Raw genomic sequence first — 27,689 nt, 5'->3', positions numbered from 1 at the left:
CCTCAGAGACAGCAGTAAGCCATTCAGGGTGTAGATCAGGAATATTTCTTCACTCAGACAGTGTTGAAGCTTTGGACTCCTCTACCCCAGAGATTGTGGATATTCAGTCATATTCAAAACAGAGACCGATAGCTTTCTGGAAGTAAATGGAATCCAGGAATATAGAGATCCTGACAGAACATGGAACTAAGGTAAGAAGATTATCCATGATTTTAAACGTCTTGCAGAGCAGGCATGGAGGGCCAAATAGCCGACTGCTACTCCTGATTCTCATGTTAAGCAAAAGCATGGAATACTGATTAAAGGGAATTCAATAGATTATCCATAGAATGACTTGCTCAAAATTCCAATAACCAATGCAACACCAAAACCATGCTTACAATAGGAATTATGACAGATGTGATTATGACAGGAAACTCAGTTGCCAAGAAGCCATCCAAAACTAAGTTTTGCTGGGCAGTAATGGATAGCAGAGTGACGAAAGTCGAAGAGTATGTCTATTAATACTAAAATTTTAATTCAAAATCTTAGGTTGCAGCAGCTATATAATTAAGGAATTTATCATCAGTAAAGTGACTTGAAAATAAGAATTTAGGATTGTTAAAAGGAGAAGCATTATTTGGTAATTTACTCACATAGCAAAACAAGTAAGTTGGAGTGTTGTAAACATTTATTTGAGACCTTGTTTGAAATTTCCATTACTCATACAATGACTGCAGACATAAAACAATAAAACGCAGAATGTAACAGCAACACCAGTACAGAACAACATTTCCATTCAATTTTACATTAAATTTCCATGAAATTACCTTTTCATTGATTAAAGCCCAAGCTTGATTACCTCTAAGGTACACAACAACCTTAGGTAGATGTTCTGGTTCATTTATTATTGTTTCAACGCCCATCTTTAGTATCCTCCTTTTTACATGGATCCATCGCATTACAGTTATATTTAAACAAAGGACAGTTGTTGAAAGGACAGCTGGTGCATTGAATATTTCCATTAATGCTTAAGATTATGCAGGTATAACACAAGATTCCTACAATTCAGATGTGTTTCTACAAGTTAATAAGAAAGAACTGTACATGCTTGGGTTTATTGATTCCTGATCCATTATCTTTGACTTTACTCTCTATCTCAATATTCTGGCAGCTGCATGATAGGAATCTATAAAATTACCAGCAGTAGTGCACTGGACAATTTTAAAATACTCTCTAAGTAGAAAAATATTGGCATAGTATCTCAGCTGGTGATATTATTTATTCAATTCACAGTTTGCAAAACCATCTTTTTCAAAATGCACACTCATGTGGTGCAGTCAGTTTTTATTACTGTAATCAAATACAAACTGAGCTACACGCACCAGTTTTAAAATTCTGATCAGATTACAAAAAAATAGTGAAATCAATCACAAATGGGGAAGAAGAAAGCAAGAACCTTTGAGACAGGACTGTTAAGGCAGAAGTTCCAACCAGTGAGAAATTACATTTCTCAGTTTTGTTTGTGAGTATCTGGAGAGTAGGCAAAATATATAGCTTTATATTTGTATTTATCTGACTATTTACAAATGCATTTGTGATTTATACAATGTAGGATCACCAAGCCTTTGAAATTACACCTTGTGAATATTAGTATATGTGTTTAATGCATGAAATTCCTGTCACCCACTATTTAAATGAGAGATTAATATGCATACTAATATTTACATATTGTAATTTCCTGGTGCATACTTTTAGGTAGACTAAAATAAATTGTAGAAAATATTTTTTCCACCGTAACTTTTAGATGGTGCATTCAGGTGTAGAAATTCATTTGTGACCATATCTAGTAAAAGTTCAAATCAATGGAATTGAACTTCAGATGTGGAATATGCCCTAGTATGTTGGATGTATAGTACATGTCACAAAAGATGAATTTCTACCCCTCAGTTGCATTGAAAGAAAAAGAATTTGCAATTGTATAGAACCTTTTACAACCTCATGGCAATCCAAAGTGATTTGCAGTCAGTGAAAGACAGTATATTTACACAAACATCACCAAGATAATGATCAGTGTTGGTGATGTTGGATAATGGTCAGAGTATTGAGGAAAGCTCGCCTGATCATTGGTGAATAGTGACACAGAACCTTTTATATCCTCTTGTGTCCACTTGAAAGGACACAGTTCACATTTTACCCATCAGCAATGCAGCACTCCCTCAGAATGGAACCTTGAGTATATGTTCATGCCTTTGAAATGAGATGTTGATTCAGGACCTCAGATTTGGGAGTGCTGGCTCTGAGCAAAAGATGGCACTATGGCCCCTTGCTTGTTTGCATGATGAGTGACATTTCAGAAAATGTATTGGTTTTGAGCTAATTTTGCCATATGTGTTTAACTGTGGGGGAAAAAAAACTGGAAATAAGATGTGAACTGACATGAATAGCAGTTTTGTTTTTACGTTTTCCCCATGAGATGCTATTGACTGTAAAAATGTCCTTCCTACCAGAAAATTAGTTGACAGGAATTTTATTTAAGATTCCTGTTTATTTTTTTAATTATAATGTTTTAGTAATTCCTCAATTGTGATTTAACTTGTACTTTAATGAATTTCTGAACATGTTACAACATTTCCTACATTTACCAAGCATTTCCTATTATTCATTCAAGGTCATCCATCCCACTGAGTCGATGCCAACTAATAATGCTGAGCAACTTCTTCAAAGTCTTCTATGTTTTGTACACTTTTTTTTGGAAAGTTAAGCCTTTATTTCCTCTGAACATAACCACTTTGCCAATAAATTGTGGCTTATTGCCTGACAGAGAGAGCTGGAGAGTTCTGAAAATCTATGGCGTGGAAATTCCCTGCAGGGTCTATTTGGACTTGAAAAGGGGCTGGATTAAAGGTTTAAACCCAGGCATTCTGGGGTTCCCAAAACACAAACATAAGATGCTGGGGAGACTCAATAGGCCTGGCAGCATCTGTGGAGACAGAAACAGAGCTAACATCTGACCCTAACCCTTCATCAGAGGAGGTGCTACGATTCCTCTCTGCTTAGTCCAGTTCTGAAAATTCTAGTTGCAGGCAGGTGTACAGTTTTTCACATCAAGGGAATACTTGCCAGTGCAGTTGTCAGAAATTTCAAGATTTTATCCATTTTAAGTTCCAAAAAGCTTTCAGCAAAGCCCTTGGCGGTCATAGTGTGACACCACTGAAGATGCCTGTACTTTGTCAGTCTAAAGTGACTGCCCATGCAAGGGGAATCTGCCCCCTTCACTTGTTAGAATGGGATCAAAGGGATGAATAAAAGTGATTTTCTTTGGTTTCTCAGCAGCAGTAGCTATCCCAATGATAGGGCTTCTAACCTTGAATGAGGGAAGGCAGACACTGGATTTCCCCGGCATATAAATGTAACAACATGAGTTTCTTTATCCACCACCTTCAGTGTCAGATAGTATTTGTACTAGATTTTCCTGTCACAAAGACAGGGTTTAGTTTTAAGACACTGATGCAATGTCATTCTCAATGCTTATTCCACAAGGTGTGTTTAAAGACAAAAATTGATGGCATTCTTTACATTATTTCCAATGCCAGATGCACCAGCTGGAATTTGGTTCATCTGGCATTGGAAATAATGTGCTTAATTTGTAGTAGCTCAACAGTATTGGTCAAGGAGGGAAATCTGCAGTCTGGTCAATGTGGCTCTTCAAACCCACCAACTTGGTTGATGCTTAGCTGCCTCCACAGTGACAATTATGGAAGGACACTAAATGCACACTGGTCAACAAACAGCCACATCCAGTGAACAGATAAATAAATAAATATATTTTGTGTTCTCTGTATCAGGTTCCATTCCTTGGAAAATGTGCTATCTCCTCACAAATCATATCGTATAGAAGTTTCTCTTATCTTTTTTTTTGCCTGACTCCTAAATACTGTCCCATTGTTGTACAAATGGAAAAGTAGCACTAAATATTCAGTCAAGTTTAAAGAATAGAGCCTGTCCCAAAGAAAACCTTTTTTCTGGGAATATAATTCCCTTATTTTGGGATATGCCACAGTTCACCGTTAATGCTTTCTTACCTTGATAATGGGAGGGAATAACTGAAGCTTGTTATTCACAGGCCAAGAACATCATAAGACTCTAACTAGAGACTAAAGCAATTACTTCAACCAACAGGACTTATTAGAGAGTGCAAAGCCCTTGGTTCCCACATTACTTAAATTCTAGATGTCAACCAAACATGCACTTAGAAAAGAAATACAAGACTATCAGGAAAGAGAAGGAGAAGTGGATTATTTCCAATAGCCACATTGGATCTAATGGCTCCCAGGCGTTATTCCAGGTTTTGATAATTGTATTTTCTAATTGAAATCAATGCAATGCTTGCTTTTTTTGTTAATTTCTTCATAGGTGTCCTCAAAACACCAATTGTTATAAAATTGGATCGGACTGATTTAATGTACTAATTCAGAGCAGGTAAATTTCATTTAAGGGATTGGGATTTAATACACAGAGTAGAAAAATACAGGTTACAGTCATGAAAAGCAACACCAAAATGGTCTCTTGCAATAATATGTAGCCAAAAAAAAGAAAAAAAATGAAGACTCATGGGGGAAGAGCAAAGGTGTGGGGCTAATCAAAGGGGAGCAGACACAGTGAGCTGAATTACCTCGTTCTGTGCCATGCATTTGTTTCGAAGCCAAGTAAAGGAAAAACTACTTTTCTCAGTTTGGTTGCCTTTTCAATTTCCTCATGTTTTCTGTATGGTAGCTTTTCTTTTATTTACTTACAAATTACGTTGCTATGGCAATAAACAGAATTATACTTGGCAGCTTTACAAACAACAACATGAACTGTTTTGAACATTTTGATTAAAGTCTCATGTAAACCAAAAAAGAAATACTGTTGAATAAGCCTAGTTGATATTTCTCAAATCTTAATCAACTAATTTAATTTACTAATCCTACTGAAATATTCCTCACAAGAGAACAAAGACTGGCTAACAATAAGTTTTGCTCGAGAGAACATGAACTAAGTAAGGCTATTTTAATGCAAACATTTTTAAAATAAATTAGCTCAAAACTAATGTTTAGTATGTGCAAGAATCAAGGGCAAATAAAAGCTAACTAGCAATAAATAACATTTAGCATTTTTCATTATGATCTATTCTTAATTGTTAAGGAATAAGAGATAGAGGAAACAATTTTAAGCAGCAGATAAGATAATAACAAACACCTGGGATGTGCAAGGAGGGATCCTAGGTTTGAATTTAGCATACATTTAGTGCAGGACAGAAATCTGTAAAAGTGTTGAAGTCAATGTGAGGAAACTCCCTACCAGATGGTTGTTAAACAGCTAATTGCTGCTTAAAATGCTCCATTAAAGCTTATTAACAAGGCTGCAGGCATTTTAGTGGCTGCTATTTCAAATAATGCTGTCCCTTATCAGTGACCAGCGGCTGGGATTGAACATAGTGTTGAGGTCAATTTCAAGTACTACTTAAAAGGATATTCATCATCTCATGATTATTGTCATTGGATCTGTGAAGAGGAACCTTGAAACACAATGGGATGCTCTGTCAAAACTTCACTAACACTTGACCCACATTTATTCCAGAAACACTGATGACTTCAACTGAAAAGATAAAGTGTTGTGCTGTGTCATCTAATTTGCACCTTTTAGGAATCATCAGGAGAATTGTGCCAGGTTTGCCTTTCATCTAAGTAATGACACAAGACCAGATGGAGCAACGCCAGTTGCTGGAGGAGGGAGGGGCAAGGGGAAAGGGTGAAGTGATGAACTCTACTTCTGCAGGTTCACTTATGACCTTCTACACTAGACATGCTGTGCTGCTTTTCCCTCCAACCCCCAGTCATCCTGCAACATGCCACATTGAGTCAGCCACTTTGCATGGAACCTGGCATGGAAGTGGGTGCTAGAAGCCCAAATACAATGCTCTACAAAATCTTGCATCTGACCAGAACCTTTATAAAACTTTAACATGATTAATTATAAATTTATTGCACCTATAAATTTATTGTGGGTGCCTGCACGTTTCTGAATTATCACCTCAAGACATATTAAATTATCCTATTCATTGATTAGGATCAGGCTAAATCAAAATTTTTCGACAGGAATTTCTCATCAGCACTGCAACCATATAGCACCTGTTTTCATCTTTTGGGCTACACAGTCCCCATTAAATGTAATAGGATGAGGCCTTTTAATTCATAAATAAAAATATTAGAAAGCTTGTTGTAGGGTTACATTGTAATATTGAGGAGAAACACTCCTTGGATTTAGAGTGATCTATATTTTTGGCAAGTGTATATAAATGAATGGCAACTGTCCCTGAGCATCAAACACACACGCTTTATCCAGCATAGATTTGGCAGGACTTTATGTCTTGGTAAAACATAATGATGCTGTATGTGCCATTCCCGGGGAACATTGAAATTAGCTCTTCGACTGAGCAGATTAATTTCCCTGAAGTTGACAAGTGGATTTGTAAGGAGTACAGCTGAAATGACAAAATCAATTGCAAGATAACACAATCTTAAAATTATAACATAGCTTGTGGAAATTACATTGTGTCCATATTACTGGCATAATCATGATGGACTGAATTCTGAGCTGCCAAGCTTTATGATTCTATGATAAGGGCAGTGACCTTGCAAGCTATTGTTACTCACTCTCAGTCCAAATGAGAACCAAATGGCATATCCTGCATAGCTTTACTGACCTATCTACATAGTATAGGCACTTGGGTGATGCATTATTTACAAAGAATCTTTGGTTAATATATGTTTTCTTGGTCACACAATCATTTCACATTTAAGAAATGTTTCCTACATGCACTTTGCGTTGCAAATTACTCTTATGTAACCAAAACAATTCAAGTACAAAGTGGTTATTCTCAATGCATTCAGTATTTCTGATCACAGATGCACTTTGCTAACTACACTTTCATTGGAAAAGTGTTTGTCATCTTAACCACAATCACCAAAACACAAGTACAATGGACTGCAATTCAGATGATCTAATTTAAGTTAATAATATATCTTTCTATATCTGTATTGGTTCAACAGTTGCTTTTTTTAGAAAAAAATCCCTGCCATTACAATCCTGTCTGTGCTTATTCAGTTGCTAGATTACTTTGTACTGAATGAGCACTTAAGTTTTTCATGTGGCACACATATAGTTTTGTTATTCATTTGCAGGTCAGCTTAAATTGGCATATGTCCCCAGTCAACAGCAGCACACTTAGTGGGCTATGGCCTTCCTCTTCCTTCAGATCTCTGGAGACCTAAAAGCTCGGGTGTAGTTCAAAGTCTGACATTTGGATTCAGATTAAAACTAAACCATACCAGTCTGCATATTGATGTGGAGTGGATAGGGCTGGTACACAAGCTGTGGCTGTCCATGTGCTATGTAATAATTACTAAAGCTCCGGTCACTGACATAAGGAGCAGGTTGATAGTAGCACGTGACATTAGCAGCGTTTGGTATGATATTCTGTTCACCAAGTACTCTGAGAGCCAAAAGGGTGATCATGTTCAACGTCTGTCTTCTCTCATGTCCCATCAGACAGACGGTGCTTTCATTCACAACTTGGTGCAAAGTCATCAGGTAGTCATACTTGTTTTTCTCTTCCCCAATGAAATGGTTCCTTAAGTAGGATTCAATCTTTCTTTGCTGTTCAGATACATCTGGGAAATCAATGAAAAACCTCGAGCACATGTAACGCTCCAAGCTTTTGATCTCTGCATCAGATGCTGGTTTAAATTCTCGAACCAGGAGATTGCTGTATTTGAGCAAGCCTCCACCTCGAATTTCTTCAGGGTTTCTAGTAGCAATCAGTTTGTACTTCAGATGATCCATTGCTTCTTGGAAATCTCCATACATGCTCTCTGCTACAACAGTTGGATGAGACTCCATTGTCATAGTGTCTTCTGGGCAGCTGAAGAGAGGTAACAGTGAATCTAGAATTATTTGGAAAGAGTCTACACTAAATTCAAATTGGCGACGTAGGGAATTAACAAATTTTAGCTCAACATTTTTCCCACTGTTGTTAGACAAGGAAATGAGACTCCATCGGTCATGATCATTAGAAACTTTAACCATTTTCTGAACATAGGCCTCTTTCAGAGTAAGTCCTGTGATCTTTTCTTTATTAACACCTTGTGGTAGAAAGTCCAGGAGACAATCTAATACTACTCCTTTTACCACTTGGAACTCTTCTTCCCCAAGCAACTCAACTCTAAAGATAACATCAAGGTCCTTATAGCTTGTTCCATTTTGCTTCACAAGGATGTGACTTGCTGTAGAGCCATTGAGACGAATGTCATGGACTGTAATCCCATTCTCTTCCAACCGATCCTTCACTACATAAATTATGTCTTTTGGCTTTATTTCCAGGGTGGGAAAGTTGCCTCTTCCATGAATTGGTATTACCTCTGTTAAGACTTGATCCAAGCTCTGAATCTGTTGCCAGCTAAGGTTGTTGAATCTACAGTCAAGACTTACATCCATGATGTGGCTTGGTAAGTCTTTGTCTGCAAACACAAAGACAATAAATTTGCAGCGTCATGTGAAAAATTAAACAGTAGTAACATTCCAGGTATATTTTGTTTATTCTAACCTTACTTTGTGATTACTTTGTTTTATTCCATGTCAGGTGACTATTTCACACATAAAACAAAGTTAATAGAAAGATAGATGCTGCAGAAGCTGGAAATCTGAAGCAAAACTTTAATCACTCAGCAGATTAAGCAGCATATGTGGTAACAGAAGCGGCTGGAACATGCCAGTGGTTACAAATGGAAACAAGTTCGGGATTCCATGGAAGCCAGCAGTGGAGAAAGATCTTGCTAAGTTCCTACTTCCCTTTGTGGCAATGTCAATGCTGAAGATCCCTGGAGAGGGAAGAAGCAGTATCTACTGGCAATCTGAACCTTTCTGAAGGACTAGGATGCATCAATAATCACCAGATTGGGGTCAACAGCACAGGGGTGAAGTTTTTGGACTAGCAACCAGAGTTCAGTTCTTATTGAAACACAATGTTCAAAGGGGGCATGACAGTGCAAAATTTGAGCTGTTTCCACAAGTGCACGAATGTCAAGACTGGGGACACCAGAGACTACAAATGTTGGAATCTGGAGCACAAACAAACTTCTGGAGGAACTCAGTGGGTCAGGCAGCATCTCTGGAGAGAAGATCCAGATGAAGGGTATCAAACTGAAACATCAGCTGTCCATTTCCCTCCACAGATACTGCTTGACCTGCTGAATTCCTCCAGCAGTTTGTTTGTCAAACCTGGGGACATGGATACAAGACAAGGGGGTGCTCATTTCAAACCAAGGTGCATTAGACCCAAGGTACATGAAACCAAAGATGCATTAAACCCATGGTGCACTTAAATGCACAGAGTGGTGAATCTTTGGAATTCTCCACACCACAGAGTTGTGGAGGTGGATACTTTTTTGAAGGAATAGGGAAATGGAAGGCTCTGTGGAACCTGTACAGGACAGGAGTTAAGCCTGGGGGCAGATCAGCCATGATCATACCAAATGGCAGGGCAGGCTTGATCAGCCAGGTGGCCTACTCCTGCTCCTATTTTCTTGTGTTCTTGTGTTACGACAGCTGTCTGTCCATATCCTAATTCCAACTGGATTTACTCCTCAGAGTCTTTGAACACCAAAATATGATACTCATTTACCATAAAGGCAAGTTTAATGTTAATTTGGCATGGAAGAAAATAGTCGAAAGGGAACAGAGAAAAGCTGCCAAACTACTCTGGAGAAGGGCAGCCTGCAAATCTGAACTCTCATTGATGACCTCTTTCCAATTCATGACAAGTAAGACCTAACTGAAAGCAATACCATCATTGTAGGAACTGTGGTTTTGTAACCAAGATAAAATGCCACTACTTTAATAAAAGCAATCGGGTGAAGACTTGAGAACACCTTGGGGTCCTCTGAAATATTTTCTGAGATACATTGGAGCTAAATTTGAAAACTTAACCAAGAAATTTGGCAACATTATGGTCTAGACTTCTCAGCATAAGTGCCATGAGTCCCACACCAATGCAGGACCATATATCCCAATATACCTGGTCGATACTTCCCACCCATGTAGGGAATTAATTCCACTAATTATTAGAAAGCCATAGCACTCTATCCTCTAAGCCAAAGTTGAGGAATCAAGTCTCATTCCAGGGAAAATCTTCCCTAACAAATATTTTGGAATTTTTTTAAGGAAGTAATAGGCAGGATAGACAAAGGAGAGTCAGTGGATATTGTTGACTTGAATTTTCAGAGGCCTTTGACAAGGTGCAACACAAGAGGCTGCTAAACAAGGTAGGAGCCCATAGCATTACAGGAAAGGTACTAGCATGGATAGAACACTGGCTGACTGGCAGAAGGCAAATAGTGGGAATAAAGGGGGCCTTTTCTGGTTGGCTGCTAGTGACGAGTGGTGTTCCGCAGGAGTCGGTGTTGGGTTCGCTACTTTTCACATATATGTCGATAATCTGGATGGCTTTGTGGCCAAGTTTGCAGATGATACAAAGATAGGTGGAGGGGCAGGTAGTGTTGAGGAAGCAGGGAGTCTGCAGAAGTACTTGGACAGCTTAGGAGAATGGGCAAAGGAGTGGCAGATGGAATACAGCATGGGGAAGTGTACAGTCATGCACTTTGGTAAAAGGAATAAAAGCTATTCTCCAAAAGGGGAGCGAATTCAGAAATTGCAAAGGGACTTGGGAGTCCTAATGCAGGATTCCCCAAAGGTTAACTTGCAGGTTGAGCAGGTAGCAAGGAAGGCAAATGCAATGGTAGCATTCATTTCGAGAGGACTAGAATATAAAAGCAAGGATGTAATGCTGCGGCTTCATAAGGTGTTGGTCAGACCACATTTGGAGTATTGTGAGCAGTTTTGGGCCCCAAGGATGTGCTGGCATTGAGAGGGCCCAGAGGACGTTTACGAGAATGATCCCAGGAACGAAAGAGTTAATGTAAGAGGAGCATTTGATGGCTCTGGGCCTGTACTCACTGGAGTTTAGAAGGATAAGGGGAGATCTCATTGAAACCTACTGAATATTGAAAAGCCTGAATAGAGTGGACGTGAAGAGGATGTTTCCAGTAGTGGGAGAGTCTAGGACCAGAGCACACAGCATCAGAATAGAACAAAGATGAGGAGCAATTTCTTTAGCCATAGGGCAGTGAATCTGTGGAATTCATTGCCACAGACGGCTGTGGAGGCCAAGTCATTGGGTGCATTTAAAGTGGAGATTGATAGGTTCTTGATTAGTAAGGGTGTCAAAGGTTACAAGGAGAAGAGGGGAGAATGGGGTTGAGAGACATGATTGACTGGCAGAGCAGTTTCGATGGGCCGAATGGCCTAATTCTGCTCCTATGCCTATGGTCTTATGGAGCAAAGTTTCATCTACCCCTTCTGGATGAGCAGAATCCTCTTTTAGATGGAAACAGTTGTTGGATTTATTCCACCACTTGAACACCATGCACTTGTCCACCTGCCTGCACTGAACCACATTAGTTGCAGAGGGCTGACCATGTTAACTTCCTGAACTGAGAGTCATTCCTCAAAGTGGAGTAAGTGGAATGAGACATCAGGCTTTCGATCTTGTGGTCTCACACACAGACATCTGGATATTTAAAGACCCTTTAAACTTGAGGTTAACTAAATGTATTAAGATAAAGTGAAATAAAGACAAAGTAAACAAATCTATCAACTGAACCATAGAACCATAGAACAATACAGCACAATACAGGCCCTTTGGCCCACCATGTTGTGCCGACCTTCAAACCACTCCTAAGACTATCTAACCCCTTCCTCCCACATATCCCTCTATCTTAAATTCCTCCATATGCTTATCTAAAAATTTCTTGAACTTGATCAACATATCAGCCTCCACCACCACCCTAGGCAGAGCTTTCCATGCACCAACCATCCTCTGGGTGAAAAACCTCCCTCTGACATCTCCCTTGAACTTCCCACCCGTTACCTTAAAGCCATGTCCTCTTGTATTGAGCATTGGTGCCCTGGGAAGGAGGCACTGGCTGTCCACTCTATCTATTCCTCTTAATATTTTGTATACCTCTATCATGTCTCCCCTCGTCCTCCTTCTCTCCAATGAGTAAAGCCCAAGCTCCTTTAGTCTCTCGTCATAATCCACACTCTCTAATCCAGGCAGCATCCTGGTAAATCTCCTCTGCACCCTTTCCAACGCCTCCACATACCTCCTATAATGAGGCGACCAGAACTGGACACAGTACTCTAAGTGTGGTCTAACCAGAGTTTTGTAAAGCTGCATCATTACTTTGCTGCTCTTAAACTCGATTCCACGACTTATGAAAGCTAACATCCAATAAGCTTTCTTAACTACCCTGTCCACCTGTGAGGCATCTTTCAGTGATCTGTGGATATAAACCCCCAGATCCCTCTGCTCCTCCACACTGCCCAGAATCCTGCCATTTACCTTGTACTCCACCTTGGAGTTTGTCCTTCCAAAGTGTACCACCTCACACTTCTCTGGATTGAACTCCATCTGCCACTTCTCAGCCCAGCTCTGCATCCTTCAATATCCCTCTGTAAGCTTTGACAGCCCTCCACACTATCTACAACACCACCGATCTTTGTGTCATCTGCAAACTTGTTAACCCACCCTTCCACCCCCTCATCTAAGTCATTAATAAATATCACAAAAAGTAGAGGTCCCAGAACTGATCCCTGAGGGACACCACTAGTCACAGCCCTCCAATCCGAATGCACTCCCTCCACCACAACCCTCTGCTTTCTACAGGCAAACCAATTTTGAATCCACATGGCCAAGCCTCCCTGGATCCCTTGGCCTCTGACCTTCTGAAGAAGCCTCCCATGTGGAACCTTGTCAAATGCCTTATTAAAATCCATGTAGACCACATCTACTGCACTACCCTCATCAATCTTCCTGGTCACTTCCTCAAAGAACCCTATCAGGCTTGTGAGGCAAGATCTTCACTTCACAAAGCCATGCTGGCTGTCCTTAATCAGTCCATTATTCTCTAAATCCTCATAGATTGTATCTCTTAGAATCCTTTCTAACAGTTTACCCACCACAGATGTAAGGCTCACTGGTCTGTAATTCCCCAGACTATCCCTACTACCTTTTTTGAATAAGGGGACAACATTCGCCACCCTCCAATCCTCCACTACCATCCCCATGGACAATGAGAACTCAAAGATCCTAGACAATAGTTCAGCAATCTCCTCCCTCACCTCACGAAGCAGCTTGGGGAATATTCCATCAGGCCCCAGGGACTTATCTGTCTTAATATTTTCTAACAGCTCCAACACATGCTCTCTCTTGATATCTACATACTCTAAAACATTATCCTTACCAACACTGTCCTCAGCATCATCAAGACCCCTCTCCTTGGTGAATACTGAAGAGAAGTATTCATTGAGAACTTCACCCACTTCCACAGCTTCCAGGCACATCTTCCCACCTTTGTCTTTAATTGTACCTACCTTTACTCTAGCCATCCTTCTGCTCTTCACATACGAAAAAAAAGCCTTGGGATTCTCTTTAACCCTACTCACCAAAGCCTTTTCATATCCCCCTCTCACTCTCCTCAGCCCCTTCTTAAGTTCCTTCCTTGTTATTCTATATTCCTCACGAGCCCTATCTGATCCTTGCTGCTTACACCTTATGTATGCTGCCTTCTTCTTCCAAACTAGTTGTTCAACCTCTCTTGTCACCCATGGTTCCTTCACCCTGCTATCCCTTCTCTGCCTCACCGGGACAAATCTACCTTTTTACTCTAGTTCAACAACCTCATTCAAGTAACTGGTTTAGCATTCCTGATATCAGCCATGGCTGTAGAAAAGTGGCAGGATGTGAAAATCGTCCAATTCCTCCCCCTTAGCTCATCAGTCCTCTGGAGAGGATGCAGAAGAGATTCACCTGGATATTGTCTGGATTGGAGGACTTTAGTTATTGGGAGAGATTGCGTTAGTTTTCCCTGGAGTGAAGGATGCTGATAGAAGTATATGAAATTATGAGAGGCATAGATCGGGTTGAATCTTTCTTCCAATTGTAGGGGTGTCAAAAATGAGATGGCATAGGTCTAAGGTAAGAGGAAGGTGATTTAAGGGAGATCTGAGGAGCAAGTTTTTTACATAAGTGGTTGATATCTGGAACTCACTGCCAGAGGAGGTGGTGGAATCAGATACAATGACTACATTTAAGAAGCATTTAGACAGACATTTGAATAGGCGAGGCATAGAAAGATATGGTCCTAATACAGGCAAATAGGATTAGTGTAGATGGACAAAATGGTCGGCATGGACATGATGGGCCGAAGGGCCCATTTCTGTGCTGGACCTAATGACTCATCACTGGGCGTGGCAGGGAGTGCAGCAGAGGGTGGGCAGCCTGCAGGTGGAGAAGTCAGACACTGAGGAGCCAGGAGCTGGACCATCCTGTAACCATCTCACTGCTCACCTTCACCACCAGTGGGGCCCACAGAGGCAGAGGCTGAACAAGCTGACCAGCCAACTCAACCGGATGCTATGAGGCTGAGCAGGTTCTGTGCCCAGAAGGTGATGACTACCCTTCTTATTGTCAACTGTCAAAGGCTTTTTAACCACTTCTTAATGTCTCTGAGTTGCTATTTGCATGATAGCCCTCCCTAGCATAAAGCTGAAGACCAGGTGTCAATTGCATCTCGACCCTCCCTACAGTGAGTTTCAGGGTTCAATGCCGAGCAGAGCAGAGAGTCTGAAGTACCCACATCTGATCTGCAGCATCTCTCAGATTCTCTCTCACTGCTCAAGTCTGTGAATTCCTAAGGATCAATCAGACGACTGCTAATTCCAAACCTTACTACTGATAATACAACTCACAGCAATAGTTCCTAATGCTCTACTGCGAGGGATTGGTTTCCTGCTCAAGTAAGTTCCTTCATCAACATCACTAAAACAGATGATCTAATCACTTATGTGTGGGACTTCAATGTGCTTAAATGAACTGCATTATAACATACCATATTTGAAAACCTCTTAACTGTCCGTGAAGCTCTTTGGAACATCCTTATTTGCTTAACATCTCTTTCTTCCTTTATTGGCATTTACATTTTTTTTGAGTTTTATTTACAGCGTGGTAACAGGCCCTTCTGGCCCAATGAGTCCGCGCCACCCATGTTAAACCCAAATTAACCTACCCGTACGTCTTTGGAATGTGGGAGGAAACCAGAGCACCCGGAAGAAACTCATGCAGACACGGGAGAATGTATAGGCTCCTTACAGACAGCGATGGGAATCGAACCCCGATCGCTGGCGCTGTAATAGCGTCGTGCTAACCGCTACGCTACCGTATTCCTATTCCTACGTTCATTCACCCCCCGTTCCTTCATCAATCTGGTCTCGAAAGTGTTTACTGAGGAGAAAATTATGGTTGCTCAAAAGATAAGGGAAACTAGTGGAGATGTTTTGGAGAACATTCATATTAACAGGGAGGAGGTATTTGCAGACCCACAGTGCATTAAGGTGGATAAATTCCTGACCAAGTGCATCCTTGGACTTTGTGGGAGACGAGAGAAGAAATTGTGGAGGCCCCTGTGGTAGCTTCATCGGTAGCCACTGGTGAAGTTCCCGAAGACTGGAAGGTGGGTAATTTTGTTTCATTGTTTAAGAATGGTAGCAAGGACAAGCCAGGGAACTACGGGCTGGTCAGCCTGACATCAGTGGTGGGGAAATGAATTCTGAGGGATAGGATCTACCAGCATTTGGATAGAGTCTGATTAGGAGGGGATAACATGGCTTTGTGCATCGCAAGTTAAGCTTGGTGAACCTTTTAGAGTTTTTTGAAGAAGGAACCAAAATGGTAGATGAGGGTAGGGTAGTGGATGTTGTCTATTTGGACTTTAGCAAGGTCATCGACAAGGTTGGTCTGGAAGGTTAGGTCCCATGGAATCCAGGAAGAGCTAGTTATGTGGATTCAAAATTGCCTCAGAGGTAGGAAGCAGAGGGTGGTGGTTGAAGGTTGTTTCTCGGAATGGAGGCCAGTGACTAGTGGTGTGCTGCAGGGGTCAGTGTTGGGACCCTTGTTATTCATTATTTGTATAAATGATTTAGATGGGAATGCACAAGGCTTGATCAGTAAGTTTGTGGATGACATGAAAGTAGGAGGTATTGTTGTTAGTGAAGAAGGTTATCGTAGATTACAGGGGGATCTTGATCAGTTAGGGAAGTGGGCCAAGGAGTGGCAAATGGATTTCAATACAGATAAGCGTGAGGTGATGCATTTTGGAAAGTCAAACCAGCATAGGATTTATACTATGAATGGTAGGACAATAGGGAGTGTAATGGAACAGAGGGACCTGGGAGTACAAGTGCATAGTTGGTTAAAAGTGTCACTACATGTCAGCTTGGACTAGTTGGGCTGAAGGGCCTGTATCCATGCTGTGTTGCTCTGTGACTCTATGAGTTTCTCATGAACACTGGCCCATCCCCATAATTCTCCACTTAAAGAAGTTTTTCTCCTTTATGTCTTGAAGTTCTTGCTGTTGATTTGTACCTTTAACTCCTCAATCCTGATACCATCTGGACCCAAAAATATGTTAAGCTAGCAGTGGGAGAGGGAGTTGATGTACATTTACTTCCAAGTTTTCAGATATTCTTAAGACTTCAATATGATATTGTGACAAGATTTAAAACATCCTACTGGCCTAGAATTTGTATTGTGTGCAAAAGATTAATGTGCCGCTGCATGGGCCCTGCCAGTCTTGTACATGGAGCCCAGAATGCAACACTTTGTTGAGCAGAATATCCAAAACATTCAATGTGTGGGTACTGGTCTTATACACACTAACATACATGAAAAAGCTTTCCCTCCTACCAATGCAGAGAACACAGGTCCATGAGAACATGTGTTGAAAATCAGATTGCTGCTGGATTGCAGTGGTTTTGATTGGGGTTGGGAGAGGATGGTAGAGGTACAGAGTTTGAAAAAGATCAGGGGGTTTGGAGAAAGAGAAGGGCCCAGGAACAGAGATAAGGTTGAGGGAAGGTGGGGAAGAAAGATGACAGAGAAAGGGAGGGCCTGTGGAAATTACTGGTGGGAGGGTGAGGTTTTACCAGTCATGGACATGATCACAGGGTTGAAGGGGCAACCAGGGAGATGTTTAGTAGAGTCTTTGGTCAAGGAGAGGAACAGGGAGATCAGAAAGATGATAGGGAAAGCATAAGGATGTGGCAGGGTGGGGGTTTGGGTCATCATTAAAAATGAAAAGTTAAAGAAAGAACTAGTCTGGAGAAAGATACCTCAGGCTCCCCAGCAAAATGGCTGAGGAAATTATGGGCCCTTTAATGGGCTAAAGCCGATGCAGTGAAGACCAGTTTCAAAGTCTGAGGGGTTCACCATTCACATGTTTCATAAGCGTGGTAGAATTTCATGCAAGTGTCCTCATCTGAATGTGTATACCCAGCAGCCTCCATGCATGTGACTGAGGTGTACACTGATGATCCAGATCAATAATCTGAAATACACACAAAGAACCCCATCAGTGAAATGCTAATGAATGATAAGCTATGTGATTGGATATCAACAGCATGATGTCAATATAGTACAGATAGATAAGCAGCATCATAGGAAGTAGAAATGGTGAGATGACAGAGGACTAGGATCCACCTCGCTTGTTTTCTGTTCTGCTGGATGGTATTCCATTGCATGATTAAACAATATTAGAGTTGTTGACTAATAACAGCAGTCAACCTAAATCAACGAATCCACAACACATCCAGATCTGAGGCAAATAAAACCTTCAATGATGGAAAGCTTTGGGAGCCAAGGGTTCAGTCCTGCTCCATTCATACCTGTCATGTCTCAAGTTGCTCAAACTCTTAAAATACTATTTTCTGAAAATTATGTGTTTTTATCTAAATTTAGTGTTAACTACTTCTACCACTTCACTGAGGAGCCGATTCCCAAACAGCAGTTTTGAATTTAACACCTTTCAAACACATGTCATATCCTCTTCTCATTTACATTTCAAAAGCTATCTTCTTTTAAAAAAAGTTTACATGTTCACTGTGCATTTCTTGCAGAAATGGATCATTCTGCAACATTTAGCATTTTCATGAACTAAAATCATGTACTTGGGTACTCACCCCATTACACATTGCACTATAATAACCTAGCTGGCACACAAACCAGGTACAGCATCCCTAGGACTTAAAACCATTACCAAGATAATTTTTCATTTTGGGCACTAGATGTCATCATTACAGATTTCAGGTCAGATGCCAAGTATAGATTTCTCTACACTTCCCAGTGCTAACCAAACCTCAGAACAGCATTACTGCATGAAATTCCCCGGTTCCTGCATAGTCATCTATTCTGTCAATAAGATGTCAACTTATGCTATAATGTTTTCTTTGTCATGTATTAGGGCAGCACAGTGGTACAGCTGGTAGAGCTACACAGTTCCAGAGACCCAGGGTCAATCCTGACCTCTGGTCACTACCTCAGTAAAGCAACACTATGAACATTTTGCACTACAATGGACTTTTGGCAGGCACAGTAGTGTAGCAGTTAGCGTAACATTTTACAGTGCCAGTGACCTGGGTTCAATTCAAACTGCTGTCTGTCAGGAGTTTGTACGTTCTCCCCATGTCTGTGTGGGTTTCTTCTGGGTGCCCTAGTTTCCTCTCACATTCCAAAGATGTATAGGTTAGGAAGTCGTGGGCATGTTATGCTGGCGCCGGAAGCGTGGCGACACTTGTGGGCTGCCCCCAGAACACTCTAGGCAAAAGATGCATTTCACTGTGTGTTTCAATGTACATGTGACTAATAAAGATATCTTATCTTAACTCATACCATATGGGACATTTATTGACAAGGAGGTATGCATTGAGAAGCCCTGGAGATTGAAAGCCACCATTAATCATACTGTACCATATTGGTTAGAAAGCTTTTTGCATGTCTTTGTCAAATACAAAATACATACGGAAGTCTTTTTTTTCAAAAATAATTTCAAATTCTCTGCATTCCCTAAACAAATGATTCATTAGTGAGTTTGAATAGGTTAACAAGACTTAAAGAACATAATATCTGCTGTATATACTTTGGAAGGACTGAAACCATTAATTTTTCCATTACTTTCCCAATTAATTACTTTGGTTTTGATGCATTTGTCAGATTAGTGCATTCTTTATTCCCTGCTCACACTTCTCACATAATGACATTTTTCACATCATTATTTAACCACCTGTGAAAAGCAGAGCTTTCAGTCTCAGTGAAAGGAGACATTGAAAAGCTCCTGCCAAACTGCAGCAGCCAGATATGTTCAGTGTAAAGAATAAACACATTTCCAAAGTAATTGCCTTATATCCACTATCCAACCGTTCCAGGTAATGTATGAAAAAATATCTTTCAGTGTCCTTCGCTCCAGGGTAAACAGTCCCAGCCTATCCAATATCTCCTGAGAATTCAAGTCCTCCAATCCAGGCAACATCCTTGTGAATCTTTTCTGTACCCTCTCTCATGTGGCAATTAGAACTGCACACAATACTCCAAGTGCAGCCTAACTAACTGCCTTCTTTACCACCTGTGTTGCTACATTCAAAGAACTATGTATCTGCCGGGGCCTAGCAGCAGTAGCCAGGTCTGTGGCATTGGGACCGGTCCTGCTGCTCAGAAGGGAAGGGAGGAGAAGAGGAAGGTGGTAGTGATAGGGGATTCGATAGTCAGGGAAACAGATAGGAGGTTCTGTGGCAGTGAGCATGAATCCCGGATGGTTTGTTGCCTCCCAGGTGCCAGGGTCCAGGATGTCACTGATCAGGTCCACAGGATTCTAGAGCGGGAGGGAGAACAGCCAGAAGTCGTGGTTCATGTTGGTACCAACGACGTAGGTAGGAAGGGGGATGAGGTCCTGAAAAGTGAGTTTAGCGAGCTAGGCAGAAGGCTGAAGGACAGGACCTCGAGGGTAGCGATCTTCGGATTGCTGCCAGTGCCACGCGATAGTGAAGGTAGGAATAGGAGAAGATGGCAGATAAGTGCATGGCTGAGAAGTTGATGCAGGAGGCAGGGTTTTAGATTTTTGGATCATTGGGATCTCTTCTGGGGAAGGTGGGACCTGTACAGAGAGGACGGGTTACACCCGAACTTGAGGGGGGCCAATATCCTTGCGGTCAGGTTTGCTAGGGTGGTTCAGGAGGGTTGCAAGGGGGAAGGGAACCGGAGGAGTAGGTCAGAGGAAGAAGGGGATGGGAAAAAGTCAGATCTGACAGGTAAAGAGGCTTTGAGGAAGGAGAAGCAGAGTACAGGCTACAAAAGTAGTAAGATGGATGGGCTAAAGTGCATTTACTTGAATGCGAGAAGCATCAGAAATAAGGGAGATGAACTGAGAGCTTGGATAAGTACATGGAACTATGATATTGTGGCTATTACAGTGACATGGCTGACATCAGGGCAGGAATGGATATTGAATATTCCTGGTTTTCAGTGTTTTAAAAGGGATAGGGAGTGGGGGAGAAGAGGAGGAGGGGTGGCGATACTGGTCAGGGACACAGTTACAGCTGCAGAAAGGGTAGATAACGGGTAGATAACGTAGAAGGATCCTCTCTAGAGTCAATATGGATGGAAGTTAGGAATAAGAGAGGGGCAGTTACCCTCCTGGGAGAATTCTATAGGCCCCCCGGTAGCAGTAGGAATACTGAGGAGCAGATTGGGAGGCAGTTTTTGGAGAAATGCGAATATAAAAGGGTTATTATAATGGGAGACTTCAACTATCCAAATATTGATGGGCACCTACTTAGTGCCAAAGGTATAGACAGGGCGCAGTTTGTTAAGTGTGTCCAGGATGGATTCCTGACGCAGTATGTTGACAGGCCGACTAGGGGCAATGCCATATTAGATCTAGTTTTAGGTAATGAACCGGGTCAGGTGACATCTATCGGTGGGTGAGCATTTGCGGGACAGTGACCATTGCTCCATAACCTTTAGAATAGACAGGGATAGGAGCAAAGAGGACGGGAAGATTGGGGAAAGGCGAATTATGAGGCTATAAGGCAAGAACTTGGGAGTGTAAATTGGGGTGACATTTTGAAGTGAAATGTACTATGGAGATGTGGTCAATGTTCAGGGGTCTTTTGCAGGATGTTAGGGATAAATTTGTCCCTGTGAGGCAGAGAAGGAATGGCAGGGTGAAGGAACCATGGGTGACGAGAGAGGTGGAATAACTAGTTAGGAAGAAGAGGGCAGCAGACATAAGGTGTAAGCAGCAAGGATCGGACATGGCTTGTGAGTAGCAAGGAAGGAGCTTAAGAAAGGGCTGAGGAGAGCGAGAAGGGGACATGAAAAGGCATTGGTGAGTAGGGTTAAGGAGAATCCCAAGGCTTTTTTCTTGTACGTGAAGATCAGAAGGATGGCTAGAGTAAAGGTAGGTCAGATTAAAGACAAAGATGTGGAAGTGGGTGAGGTTCTCAATGAATACCTCTCTTCAGTATTCACCAAGGAGAGGGGTCTTGATGATGCTGAGAACAGTGTAGGTGAGGGTAATGTTCTAGAGTATGTAGATATAAAGAGAGAGGATGTGTTGGAGTTGTTAGAAAATATTAGGACAGATAAGTCCCCGGGGTGTGATGGAATATTCCCCAGGCTGCTTCGTGAGGCGAGGGAGGAGATTGCTGAACCATTGGTTAGGACCTTTGTCCTCGTTGTCAACGGGGATGGTACCGGAGGATTGGAGGGTGGCGAATGTTGTCCCCTTATTCAATAAAGGTAGTAGGGATAGTCCAGGGAATTACAGACGTGTGAGCCTTATGCCTGTGGTGGGTAAGCTGTTAGAAAGGATTCTAAGAGATAGGATCTATGAGCATTTGGAGAAACATGGACTGATTAGGGACAGCCAGCATGGCTTTGTGAAGGGAAGACCTTGCCTCACAAGCCTAATAGGGTTCTTTGAGGAGGTTACCAGGAAGATTGATGAGGGTAGTGCAGTGGACGTGGTCTACATGGATTTTAGTAAGGTGTTTGTCAAGGTTCCGCATGGTAGGCTTCTTCAGAAGGTCAGAGGCCAAGGGATCCGGGGAAGCTTGGCCATGTGGATTCAAAATTGGCTTGCCTGTCGAAAGCAGAGGGTTGTGGTGGAGGGAGTGCATTCGGATTGGAGGGCTGTGACTAGTGGTGTCCCGCAGGGATCGGTTCTGGGACCTCTACTTTTTGTGATATTTATTAATGACTTAGATGAGGGGGTGGAAGGGTGGGTTAGCCAGTTTGCAGATGACACAAAGATCGGTGGTGTTGTGGATAGTGTGGACAGCTGTCACAGCTTGCAGAGGGATATTGATAGGATGTGGAGCTGGGCTGACAAGTGGCAGATGGAGTTCAATCCAGAGAAGTGTGAGGTGCTACACTTTGGAAGAACAAACTCCAAGACAGAATAGAAGGTAAATGGCAGGATTCTGGGCAGTGTAGAGGAGCAGAGGGATCTGGGGGTTCTTATCCACAGATCACTGAAAGTTGCCTCGCAGTTGGATAGGGTAGTTAAGGAAGCTTATGGGATGTTAGCTTTCATAAATTGGGGGATCGAGTTTAAGAGCCATGAAGTGATGATGCAGCTTTACAAAACTCTGGTTAGGCCACACTTAGAGTACTGTGTCCTCTTCTGGTTGCCTCATTATAGGAAGGAAGTAGAGGTGTTGGAAAGGGTACAGAGGAGATTTACCAGGATTCTGCCTGGATTAGAGAGTATGGATTATGAGGAGAGACTAAAGGAGCTAGGACTTTACTCATTGGAGAGAAGGAGGATGAGGGGAGACATGATAGAGCGATACAAGATATTGAGAGGAATAGATAGAGTGGACAGACAGTGCCTCTTTCCCAGGGCGCCAATGCTCAAAACATGAGGACATGGCTTTAAGGTATTGGGTGGGAAGTTCAAGGGTGATGTCAGAGGGACGTTTTTCACCCAGAGAGTGGTTGGTGCATGGAATGCGCTGCCTGGGGTGGTGGTGGAGGCTGATATATTGGACAAGTTCAAGAGATTTTTAGATAAGCATACGGAGGAATTTAAGTTACAGGGATATGTGGGAGGATGGGGTTAGATAGTTTTAGGTGTGGTTTGAAGGGCAGCACAACATGGTGGGCCAAAGGGCCTGTATTGTGCTGTATTGTTCTATAGTTACCCCTCAGTCTCTCTGTTCTACAACACTCCCCTCGGGCCCACATAATGCTCTGCCCTGATTTAACTTCCCAAATTACATCACTTTGCACTTATCTGGGTTAAATTCCAGTCTGAGTTAAACTCTTGCCCACCTTCCCGGTTGATCAATATTCTGTTGTAACCTCAGACAACCTTCTTCACTGTCCCCTACACCACCAATGTTGGTGTCATCTGCAAACTTACTATTCATGCCACCTATGTTCTCATCCATATCATTAATATTAGAAGCAGAAGTGGACCCAGCACCAATCCCTGTGGCATGCCACTGGTCACAGGCCAGTGGGAAGATACTAAAATCATACATTGGTCTTTATTGTATGGGGAATGGTGTCAAAAGGGAAGTTTTAATGCAGAATTACTGGGTGTTGGTGAGACTACATCAGGGGTCCTGCAAACAGTTTTGGAATCGATACTTAAGGAAGGATATACTTGTATTGGAGTCATTGCAGCAAAACTTCACTAGTTTGATGCCTAGGAAGAAGTGCAGAAATGCATGAAGAGAGATTGAGCAAGTTGGGCTGTGCTCAGGGGAGTTCACAAGGATGAGATGTGAGTTTACTAAAATATAAGATCTTGAGGGGTTCTGATAGGGTGGTTGCTGAGAGGATGTTTCCCTTGTGAGGTGTCTAGAACTGGGAGGGCATATGTTTAGAATTAAGGGTCACCCATTTTGATTGAAGATGAAGAATAATATCTTCTCCCAGAGGGTAATGAATCTTTCGAATTGTCTACTGAGAGAGCTGTGGAGGTTAACTCATTGAATACATTCAAGGTGAAAATTGACAGACATTTCAAATACAAGGGAGTCAAGGGGTATGGGGAGAGAATGAGAAAATAATATTGAAGCCAAGATCAGATCAGTCATAGCCTCACTGATGGGCTGAGGTACAAGGGGCTGACTGACCTGCTCTTGCTCCTGTTTCTTACATTATGTTCTAACTGGGCTGATTTCTCCTGACAGCTGTTGAGTGTTTGCAGAGCTGCATTCATCCCAACACTGAAGAGAATTTCCTCACACTCCTGAGTAATGCCTTGTGCATGGTGTTGTTTGGTGTGGAGAGTACTCAGCATCTGACCTGCTTGTGTGGCTATGGCATTTATGAGGCTGGTCCAGTTGATTTCCTAATCAATGGTGCCTCCCAGGAGATTGATGATGGGGTTTGGCAATGGTAATGCCATGAATGTCAGGGGTAAGTGGTTAGACTTTTACTGGCAGATGGCCTTTATTTGGTACTTGTGTGGTACAAATGATGCTCGTCAGCCCATTCCAGCATGTTGTCCCACCAGTGCTGAATGCAGGCATAGAGATCTTCATGTTATAAGTAATTGCAAATGGAAGTAAACATTGTGTTGTTAATAGTAAGCATCATCCCATCTTATTTTATGATGAAAAGTCATTAATGAAGCAGCTGAAGATGGGTGCCCCCCCCCCCACCCCACACACACACAGTTCTCAGGATGGACCATAAATCATCAGCAGGAGGAGGTTTATTTGCCTGTTTTTGACTGGATGAGTTCTCATGAGATGTTAAGTCAAAGCTGACAATTCCCAGGATCACTCCTTCCTTCCTGTGCCACCGGTCTGACAGCCATGGCTTTCCACTTGTACAGGAGGTGCCTGAGGACTTTATGCGGGAATGTGGAATAAATTCTGTGCTAAACAGCTTTTTAATAGCATCTCACCAAAGGAATCACTTCTGGAAACAAGGAGTGGGAGAACATTTTAAAAATGATGTTAATGGTTTAAAATTGATTGGTAAACTGGTTGAGAGGTTTAAATGTTAAAGTGATTTGAAAGGGAAAATATGGGGGTTGGGGAAGGGTCCTCTGGTGGGGACTCAAGAAAATCAAGGAATAAATACTTAAAATTAAAGAAATTCAGTAAGTGCTTTATTAAATAAAGAAATAGAAACTGGAACTTCCTTCACCTCCACCTCCCATGTTGGGTCAGCTGAAGTTTTCAAGATTACCAGAGCCAGTGCATGGGCATCACAGAATAGTTACAGCGGGAAAGGGGGCGTTCGGCCCATCAAGTCTATCCCAGCTTTATCCATGAGCCGTGTTGCTGGTTCCCCCCCCCCCCCCCACCACCACCACCACCACCACCCCCACCATCACCCTCACGCCTTCTCCCCGACCCTTTGGAAAATTACAATTGAATCTACCTCCACTGCTTTCCAGGCAGTCTATCCTCGACACCCAAACACTTTTCCCTCATTAGAGTTTTGGTTCTTTTGTCAGTCAGCTTCATCCTGTCCTCTAGGTTTAGACCCTTCCACCAGTGGGAACGGGTCCTCTCCACCAACTCAGCCTGTACATTTCATCGTTATAAACCGGAACCTCTCCCAGCCTCTGACAACGAACAGCCGCAGCTTTCCCAACGTAACTTAAGTCCCTCAGTGAACCAGCTCTCTTTCTGATTCCCGGCACCCAGAATTGGCTACAGTTGTGTCTGCACCAGTAAAATGTGGATGGTTCTCTTGTGCTGCACGTCTCCACTTATAAAGCCCGGGATAATGTCTGTTTTCTTTATTACTGGTTTCTCAACTTGCCCTGTCATTCCAACCAACCATACCGCTTTTTGTGACTGGTTGGAGACAGTCTGCTGATGTGTCTATATTCCGGAAACTGTCCGCAGGACGAACTAGGTAAAGACAGAGTGCTCGCCGCCAGAGTAAATAATCAAGCGCTCCGTCCGAAAAAGAACTGCGCCAGCCGTACAACTCGCAGGGCGATCGGTGTCTGCCGAGCACCCCTCTGGGATCGGTACACCACCTCTGCTCCCATTACAACCGCTGCGTCTATTTTATTATTCACTTACTAACGAATTTCCTGGAACCTTTCTTGGAATGGGTCACCGCCACTGGAATTATTTCCACCCCATTCCATACGGTGTTGCTGCGGTTAGTCTCAATACATGCGCTGATGTCCATACGCAGACTGCTCATGTAAGGTTATACAGTACGGTCGTGTCATGTATATAGCTGGTTGCTGCCTGTACAGCTGTGTGGATGTGAGGATAAGGCAGTGCTGTACATCGCCACATAACACCCTAGCCATGTAGTCCCAGACAGCGCTTCCACCTTCCAACCAGCCCTGCCCAAGACGCGATGTTGTGAAGGTGCAGAAACTGAGCGCCGCGCCCAGACTCTCTGTAAATATTTACATTAATGTCCCTCTCAGCATCGAGGCCGCCGCGTCCCACCTGTTCCTAACAATATTGGAGACCGACATCCTGAAACTATCACCACCACCTGATACGGGCGGAGAAGGACCCCGCGCCCAGCTCAGCGTGAAATACTTGGAAGGATGTCCCGGTGTGAACTTGTGTGAATCCCCCCAGCCCGCCTCCCCACCCCACCCCGCCCCCCCCCCCCAGCCCGCGTCCCCAAGTGGTGAGGGTTGATTCCTGACCCGGTGGGTTTGCCCGAATGATCACACGGACGTTGTCAAGTGGGGGTGTTGTTTTCTCGGTCTCCGCGGGAACTCTCAGTTTACTGGATGGGGGTTTGCGCAAAGGGAAATCCGAGAGAGCGTGTGGCGGGGAGTACAGATACTCACCGACAGTGGGTCACCAGCGCCAGGCGTGTGGTGTGGGGCTGCAACTCGCGACTGTGCTCCGGCTGAACAGCTGGCTGTCTCTCTCCCTCGCTCCCTCTGGAGCTATTTGGCCCAGTTTCCGGGATACGGCTCCTGAAAGGGCTGGCTCCGACTCTCGGTCACTCTTGGCTGCTGAATCCCAATCTGGGACCCGTTCCCCAGCTGCAGACACTGGATCCGGATCTGTGAGGCGGGCTGCGGACCAAGGACTCTCCCGCTGGCTCGGCGGCTGGATCCGGCTCCGGGTTCAGATGTTGCAGTTGCCCCTTACTTCGGGATGGGTCCTGCTCCTCGCTGCGGCCACTGAATCGGGTTTGGGACGGGTCTGGAGACGGTCTCCCCGGGAGCAGCAGGGATCTGTCCAGGAGAGCGGTGGTACTGAAAGAGATCTCCGTGTCTGTGTGTTTTCTAGCTCCGTCCTTGGAGCGTAAAGCTGTTGTCCTGGAGATGCTGTCGTCAGATATTTAAGGTGGTCCGGGATACAAACAAATCCACGGCGCTTTAAAGTGACCCCGCGAATGGAGAGTACGTCCTCAGAGTGACGAACACTGCACTCATGTCGGGGCGCGATTAATATCCATGAAATATGACATTTGGAGTCCGGAGCTGCGTGACGGGAATTTAATCCTTAAATAATTTGCGTCACCGATAAAAATGTGAGGCAGGTTTTTCTCACCTGGAGACACAACCCTTCATTAGCTGACCTGAGGCTCACCTCCAGCCTCATTACTGGAGTCGTGTTAGCAGGTTGTTAAATATTTGACTTCTTTATTGAGTGTAACGCCCACCTTACCTACTCGCCACCGCTCTCAGTCCAGGTGGGACTGATGCACAGCCGGCGAGTGAAGTTATCCAACGTTCACACCAGCGGTTAGGGTA

At 43.0% G+C, this 27,689-nt stretch overlaps 1 protein-coding gene across 2 annotated transcripts in view; it reads right to left on the bottom strand.

Annotated features, from left to right (window-relative positions):
* Nucleotides 1–26,909, bottom strand: part of LOC127573612 (terminal nucleotidyltransferase 5A-like) — a 68,040-nt gene extending 41,131 nt beyond the window's left edge. The window contains exons 1-2 of one of the 2 annotated variants that reach the window (XM_052021989.1): nt 26,772–26,909; nt 6,066–8,540 (exon numbers count right to left, since the gene is read on the bottom strand). In XM_052021989.1, the coding sequence (XP_051877949.1) occupies nt 7,342–8,517 (1,176 nt within the window). In that variant the 5' untranslated portion in view covers nt 8,518–8,540; nt 26,772–26,909 and the 3' untranslated portion in view covers nt 6,066–7,341. Of the gene's footprint in view, nt 1–6,065; nt 8,541–26,771 lie in introns of those variants that run through there. The other variant, XR_007956789.1, reaches the window with a different exon arrangement.
* Nucleotides 26,910–27,689: the final 780 nt, after the last annotated feature.

Source organism: Pristis pectinata, chromosome 8 (genome assembly GCF_009764475.1).
Source record: "Pristis pectinata isolate sPriPec2 chromosome 8, sPriPec2.1.pri, whole genome shotgun sequence".
NCBI classification, from domain to species: domain Eukaryota; kingdom Metazoa; phylum Chordata; class Chondrichthyes; order Rhinopristiformes; family Pristidae; genus Pristis; species Pristis pectinata.
The sequence above is the reverse complement of the archived record's forward strand: the minus strand, read 5'-3'. Positions and strand labels throughout refer to the sequence as shown.